The 8052-nt window shown below is 37.3% G+C and overlaps 1 protein-coding gene across 1 annotated transcript in view; it reads left to right on the forward strand.

Annotated features, from left to right (window-relative positions):
- LOC103518831 (protein unc-13 homolog B-like) overlaps nucleotides 1-7504 on the forward strand; it is a gene marked incomplete at its 5' end in the record, with an annotated part of 29731 nt that extends 22227 nt beyond the window's left edge. Inside the window, 5 exons of the mRNA XM_008483915.1 lie at nucleotides 4227-4303; nucleotides 4366-4430; nucleotides 4786-4912; nucleotides 7045-7114; nucleotides 7368-7504. Of these exons, the coding sequence (XP_008482137.1) occupies nucleotides 4227-4303; nucleotides 4366-4430; nucleotides 4786-4912; nucleotides 7045-7114; nucleotides 7368-7504 (476 nt within the window). The remainder of the gene's footprint in view (nucleotides 1-4226; nucleotides 4304-4365; nucleotides 4431-4785; nucleotides 4913-7044; nucleotides 7115-7367) is intronic.
- Nucleotides 7505-8052: the final 548 nt, after the last annotated feature.

The raw sequence follows: 8052 nt of genomic DNA on the forward strand, positions 1-8052 counted from the left end.
AAAACTGTTTTTTGGGGGATTTTTTTCACATTTTCTTACACAAATGAGCTCTGATCTTGAAATTTGTCGCGACGACCTATGAACTCAAAGCGAGAAAGTTTTAGATAACACTTCAGTCGTTATTTTAAGACCGGTTTTAGCGTCACCTATGTTAGGCTACGCCGAGCAAGGCCAATAAATGGATGGGTGACTTAAACATTTTATTGGGAATAAAGGGAGAACGGGCTCTAGTCTTGATTTTAAATCATTACGTGAAAGTAAAATCAAAAAATCAAATCAAGAATGATAATAAACTGAATATTAAACAAATTAGGTAGGTACAAAGGTATTCTTTAACCATGATCGAATAAACTACGGGCTAAAAAATTCCCGGAGGGACGGGCCCAGCTTGTTCTTTCTCCTCTTTCTCGTTCCTTTTCTCCTTTCCCCCCTTTTTCTTTCGCCCATATTCTGTTGAAATTTTTACAGGAAACACTAAAAAATCTTCAAAATTATTATTGTTATCAGGCAAAATTGTGCCTTCATTTAAGTAAAACACTATCTAACTAAACACTAAAGAACCAAATGATCTCAAACTTCAAACATGTAGGTATAAGTATAAAAATATTAATAATAATTATCTGTCAATATTAGAATTTCATCCATGTACAAATTCATCCCAGCATGTCAATTTTTTGCACAATCACCCATTTCTGCGTATTCACAAGTTTTTGCATATTCACCATTTTCCCTCTTTGTAAATAACACTCGAACTCACATTTTCTTGCAAAGAATACCCCCCTTTTTTCTGTAAACTTGTGTGCTTTCTGCTTCACATTAAAACCTTGGTCATCAAAATCTAAAATATTCCAGTCGCTTTCTGTGCAAATTGCAAATATTTCTTTTGAATTGCTTCCCTAGGTTTTTTTGCTCCAATTCTCTTTTAAACATTTTTGCATCAATTCTCTTGATATTTTTCTTTTTTTTGCATCCATGTTGGTAATGTAATTTTGCATGCTTTTTTGCTTTTATAGATCTCCCTACTACTTGATTGTTCTAATTATTGCAGCTTTACGAACGTTGTTGGGTTTTTTATTCAACGGTTCTGCATCGTTTACCTTCGTTAACGTTATGTTGAAGTCGTTACGGAGTTTTCTCCGTTTGAGATTCGTTAGTAGAGACACCCCCGAACTCACATGTCCATAATTTCTTGAAATTAGTGGAGATGTCAGAATTCTCATGTTAATTATTTCTTGAAATCAGTGGAGATGTCAGAACTCCCATGACAATTTTTTTTCTTGTAATTGATGGAGATGTCAAATCTCCCATGATAATATTATTTTTTCTTGAAATTGGTGGAGATATCGAAACTCCCATGAAGATTTTTTCTTGAAATTAGTGGAGATGTCAGAATTTCCATACTAATTATAAAATCTCCCATGATAATATTATGTTTTCTTGAAATTTGTGGAGATATCGAAACTCCCATGAAGATTTTTTCTTGAAATTAGTGGAGATGTCAGAACTCCCATGACAATTTTTTCTTGAAATTGGTGGAGATGTCAAATCTCCCATGATAATATTATGTTTTCTTGAAATTGGTGGAGATATCGAAACTCCCATGATAATGTTATGTTTTCTTGAAATTGGTGGAGATATCGAAACTCCCACGAAGATTTTTTCTTGAAATTAGTGGAGATGTCAGAATTTCCATACTAATTATTTCTTGAAATAGGTAAATAGGTAATTTTCAGAAACGGTCTTTGAATCTTCACAAAGTACCATTTCAAGGGTCACTTTTAGGCCTACAAATTGAGATTCTCGGGTTGAATAATAGATACATATTTTTACTTCAACTTCTTTTTAACTTTGTTGAACGGCAGAAAAAAATAGCAAAATTGAAGGAAAAGCTCTTAAACTTGAAGCGATGAAAGTTCGCACAAAGTGCAAAGAAAAGTGCAATCGTATAATCTTATTATTCAAATGTACTAATTATTTCTTGAAATAGGTAAATAGGCAATTTTCAGAAACGGTCTTTGAATCTTCACAAAGTACCATTTCAAGGGTCACTTTTAGGCTTACAAATTGAGATTCTCGGGTTGAATAATAGATACATATTTTTAATTCAACTTCTTTTTAACTTTGTTGAACGGCAGAAAAATAGTAAAGTTGAAGGAAAAGCTCTTAAACTTGAAGCGATGAAAGTTCGCACAAAGTGCAAAGAAAAGTGCAATCGTATAATCTTATTATTCAAATGGATGTTGTGAGTTTAAACGAAGCCTTAGAACAAGAAGAAAATTCATACAGGGTGGCCCACAAGAATTGCGTAGAAACTTTTTGCCCGAGAAAAGTGCAGGTAGATTCCCACTGTAGTGAGGGTCATACCCCAGTCACAGTAGAGTTAAGAGAGAGGGGGAGAGGGAGAGAGAGAGAGAGAGAGAGAGAGAGAAAAGGCAGAACTAGTAGATTGTCCGTTCTTCGCCAAGGAAAATTGATCAAAGTTCGAGATCGGCAAAATCATTGCACATCTAGAACATATTAGGTTACATCATCTATTATTGAGGATATTCGTACCAAATTTCAGCTTTCTAGGTGTCCACGTTCTAGAGATAGAGCTATCAGTATGTGCAATGACATAATAATAATAATAATAATAATAATAATTAAATTAAAAAATCCCCCGAAATTCTCCCCTCCAAAACAGAAAGAAACAAAAAGCAAAAAAGAAAAAAAGATACCTTGTTATTTTTAAAGATACCTTGTTATTTTTTTTCTCAAAGTTTGGGATTCGGGGCGATGTGGGAAATATAAAACTTAATGAAATGATAATAAACGGACGAGATTTAAATTACTTGAAATGAGAATGTGGAGTTCGGAAACTTTTGATTACCTGAGGTTTATAATTTTTAGAGGTCTGTTAGATGGGGATATTTTGGAGGTCTGATAAACTTTAATAATTTTAGAGGTCTGGTGAACTTAAAATTTTAGAGGTCTGTCGAGCTTTAATAATTTTAGAGGTCTGGTGAACTTTAATTTTTTAGAGGTCTGTTAAGACTGGGATATTTTGGAGGTCTGTTAAACTTTAATAATTTTAGAGGTCTTTTAATCTCTTGAGACTGGGGTATTTTGAATTTAGAGGTTGAACTTGTGCTCCTATCTTACCGTACAGTACCAGGTGAACAAGCTCTGCTTTACCACCAAAAATTCATGATTTGATTTGACTCCATTTTCCGAGTGAGTTCCAGAGTTCACTGAACTGCTACTCTATGAGATCCCTTTGCTTTCTATAGAGTCATTCAATTTCCAATCAACATAATACGTAACCCATGTATAACTATTCAATAGGCTGCAGCTGTGTGAGCATTGAATTGATTTGAATAGAATTGAATACATACACTCCCGTACAACATGTTTATTTATTATTATTATTATTATCAATTTATCATCATTCCCAACATCTTCCTACATCATATTACAGGAAAAAGGAGAAAGGAAAACCGAACACGACTAAGAAGGAAAAGAAGAAGAGGAAGCTATGGAAGAGGAAGAAATACGAAGAAAAAAAATAGGAGAATAAATATGAATATGAAGTGTCTGACGAGAGAAAAAATTGTCACCAACAGATATGCCACACAATGGAAGAAAAAATGAAAAGAAGTTGGAAGCATAATAATCGGAGAAGAGAAATAGGAAGAAGACGAAGAAGTAAAAAAAGTAGAAAAAAAGCACAAATTTCAGAAGAAGGAGACGACGAAGAATAAATAGAAGAAGAAAGAGCAGAATAAGAACACAATAAAATGGAGAAAGCAATAATATACATACGAGTAAGATTTCTTGAAATTGGTGGAAAGAAAGAAACGTAAAAAGACTCAATGTCCACAAAATAATGTAGACAAAAATCCCGGTCAGACAACAAAAATAGAAGAAACATGAAAATTAGAAGAGAAAGAGAGAGAGGAAAAATCTTGGGGAAAATAATAGCAAATACCTTGGCAAAGGTGTGGGTTCAGAAAAAAATAGGGATTATCTCGCGAAGAAATTTCAGTCAAGTCAGGAAACAAACACTCGTATGAACAAGAATGATCGTTCTTAGATTAGTCTCAAGTCAAAATTGACCAATCAAATGCCTTGAGACTATGCTTAGCACGAACTTAAGAGCCAGCATTTTGTTCATGAATATGGGTGAAAGTGTCTCATCTATCCCAAGCACAAACCACTAACCTCACCCCCTCTGTTTTCTCCCCTAGTGATCTGCGCCCAAGGGTTGATAGCTAAGGACAAGTCTGGTACGTCAGATCCTTATGTGACGGTACAAGTGGGGAAGGTGAAGAAAAGGACCAGGACAATCTCCCAGGAGCTTAACCCCGTGTGGAACGAGAAGTCAAGGTGAAGAAAAGAACCAGGACAATCTCCCAGGAGCTTAACCCCGTGTGGAACGAGAAGTTTTACTTGTAAGTTATCGTTAGGTCGTTCGTGGACATCGGGTCTGAAGGTTGGTGGTTCGAGTCAAAGTTAAGTCAGTAAATTCAAAATCATGAATCTTTGTGGTAAAGCAGAGAGCTTATTCACTTTAGTGGATATCACAGCATTACTAAGTGCTTCCTTTACTATTTACTCCTATCATCATTTTACACTCATAATGACGATACTGGTCGCTACTCGATTTTCCGCACTCTAAGCACAGAGCCGAAAAAACTTCGACCCGCCTGAAATCGAACCTGCTAGCCTAGTGTGATACAAACTCGGCCACAAAGGTTGCTATCAATAAATATTATTTTAATCGCGTTTTTCTTTTTGTAATTTCAGCGAGTGCCACAATTCGTCGGACCGGATCAAGGTTCGGGTTTGGGACGAAGACAACGACCTCAAGTCCAAACTACGCCAGAAACTGACCCGCGAATCCGATGACTTCCTCGGACAAACAATCATTGAGGTAAGTTTCAGACCAAGGTCTCTGAGACGGTCTGACAGACCCAGGTTTTTCACGCTCAGTCCAATCTAGCATTCTAGCAGAATGCGGTCGGTCCGTCGGATGGTCGCAAAGTGTGGAAAATCTTATTATTATTATTTAACTCTTTTTATTTGGAATATTTACAAAAGTAGGTATATGTACAATAAATATATACAGAACAACAAGATTAACAAAAGAAGAGAGGAAAAAAACAATTACAAAATGGTAAATTAATAACAAAAAAAGAAAGAAATGAAATAAATAATAAAATAAACTATCTACAAAATATTCCAACTAAGGGGCGGGATTAATGCCTGGGGCATTCTCTTCCATCCAACCCCAAAAGTTGCCTAACTAATAAGAAAGAAAGAAGTCCCTAACTAAAATGAGATTGAGAGAGAAAAAAAGAAAAGATAGATAAAAAAAAATGGGAAACATAAAAACAAGCAAATAATAAGTAAATAAATACAAAACAGAGATAGAGGAAAAAAAAAAGAGAGAGAAAGGAAAGAAAAAAAATCTTCAGACCTCTTGGTACCTACTCGTATCTCAAGACGGTCTCACAAACCTAGGTCTCGAGCTTTTTCCACCACACTCGTTCCGAATTAGGGATGGGTAAATATTGAGTGAATCGATTCAAAAAGTTGAATATTTCAAAAGAATCGTGAATCGCGATTCTTAAATTCAAAGAATCGCGATTCTTGAAGAGTCGAGGAAAGCGGATATTTTGGAGGTCTGGTAAACTTTAAATTTTAGAGGTCTTTTAGTCTCTTGAGACTGGGATATTTTGAAATTAGAGGTTGAACTTTGAATATGTGCTCCTATCTTACCGTACAGTACCAGGTGAAAAAGCTCTGCTTTACCACCAAAAATTCATGATTTGATTAGACTCCATTTTCTCAGTGAGTTCCAGAGTTCACTGAACTATTACCTATATGAGATCCCTTTGCTTTCTATAGAGATCCCTTTGCTTCCTTCCCTTTGCTTTCTATAGAGTCATTCAATTTCCAATCAACATAATACGTAACCCATGTATAACTATTGAATAGACTGCAGCTGTGAGCATTGAATTGATTTGAATAGAATTGAATATTATATATACTCCCGTACAACATGTTTATTATTATTATTATTATTATTATGGTGTATTTATTCATTTATTTGTAATTTTATTTTTCAATGAGATACAGGCTAATTAAATGTTTTGTGATCTCCCTTTCCTCCCCTCCCTCCTTCCCCTCCTCCTCTCTCTCTCTCCCTCTCCCTATCTCCTCCTCTTTTGGTCCCCCATTTTTCCCTCTGGCTGTGTAGTTAATTATTATTTACCATGGAGACTTGGTAAAAAAAATGGGGACAGTGTTATTAAATTACTGTTGGGGAAAAGAGAGGGAGTAGGGGAAGAAGGAGGAGGAGGAGAAGGAGGAGGAGAAGAAGAAGAAGGAGGTGGAGAAGGAGAAGGAGGAGGAGAAGAAGGAGGTGGATGAGGAGAAGGAGAAGGAGGAGGAGAAAAAGAAGGAGGTGGAGGAGGAGAAGGAGAAGGAGGAGGAGGAGAAGGAGGAGGAGAAAGAGAAGGAGGAGGAGAAAGAGAAGAAGGAGGAGAAGGAGAAGGAGGAGGAGGAGAAGGAGGCGAAAAAGAAGGAGGAGAAGAAGAATAAGGAGGAGGAGGAGAAGGAGGGGAAGAAGAATAAGGAGGAGGAGAAGGAAAAGGAGGGGAAGAAGAATAAGGAGGAGAAGAAGGAGGGGAAGAAGAATAAGGAGGAGGAGAAGGAGGAGAAGGAGGGGAAGAAGAATAAGGAGGAGGAGGAGAAGGAGGGGAAGAAGAAGAAGGAGGAGGAGGGGAAGAAGAATAAGGAGGAGGAGGAAAAGGAGGGGAAGAAGAAGGAGGAGAAGGAGGGGAAAAAGAAGAAGGAGAAGAAGGAGGGGAAAAAGAAGGAGGAGGAGAAGGAGGGGAAGAAGAAGAAGGAGGAGGAGAAAGAGGAGGAGAAGGAGGAGAATGAGGAGGAGGAGAAGGAGGAGGAGAAGGAGGAGGAGGAGAAGGAGGAGGAGGAGGAGGAGGAGGAAAGTAAGACTAAGAAGTACCGTTTGTAATTTAGTAATTTTGTACTCTACTCCAGAATACTGTCATTAGTCATCAACTGAAAAACAATCGTGATCTGATGACCAATATGGAGGACCTCGCATTATGTGCCCTTTAGCTGGTCAGAAATTTAGAATCATTCAATACATCAACAAAATGTTGCACATGAAAATTTAGAAAAGAGAGAGAGAGAGAGGAAAAATCTTGGGGAAAATAATAGCAAATATCTTGGCAAAGGTGTGGGTTCAGAAAAAAATAGGGATTATCTCGCGAAGAAATTTCAGTCAAGTCAGGAAACAAAGTGTCTCATCTATCCCAAGCACAAACCACTAACCTCACCCCCTCTGTTGTTTCCCCTAGTGATCTGCGCCCAAGGGTTGATAGCTAAGGACAAGTCTGGTACGTCCGATCCTTATGTGACGGTACAAGTGGGGAAGGTGAAGAAAAGGACCAGGACAATCTCCCAGGAGCTTAACCCCGTGTGGAACGAGAAGTAATTTAGAAAAAAAAAGAGAGAGAGAGAGAAAGAGAGAAAGAGAGAGAGAGAGAGAAAGAGAGAGAGGAAAAATCTTGGGGAAAATAATAGCAAATACCTTGGCAAAAGTATGGGTTCAGAAAAAAATAGGGATTATCTCGCGAAGAAATTTCAGTCAAGTCAGGAAAAAAGTGTCTCATCTATCCCAAGCACAAACCACTAACCTCACCCCCTCTGTTTTTCCCCTAGTGATCTGCGCCCAAGGGTTGATAGCTAAGGACAAGTCTGGTACGTCAGATCCTTATGTGACGGTACAAGTTGGGAAGGTGAAGAAAAGGACCAGGACAATCTCCCAGGAGCTTAACCCCGTGTGGAACGAGAAGTTTTACTTGTAAGTTATCGTCAGGTCTAGGTAGGTTGGAATGATAAACATATACTTCTTCACTAAAATTGTGAAGAAGTATATGTTTATCATTTTTCAACCTACCTAGTCAAGATGGACCTTCACAAAGTTACAGAATCTTCAATCTATCGTTGTCGTTAGGTCGTTAGTGGACATCGAGTCAGTAA

This window comes from Diaphorina citri, unplaced genomic scaffold (genome assembly GCF_000475195.1).
Source record: "Diaphorina citri unplaced genomic scaffold, Diaci psyllid genome assembly version 1.1 scaffold2375, whole genome shotgun sequence".
NCBI classification, from domain to species: domain Eukaryota; kingdom Metazoa; phylum Arthropoda; class Insecta; order Hemiptera; family Psyllidae; genus Diaphorina; species Diaphorina citri.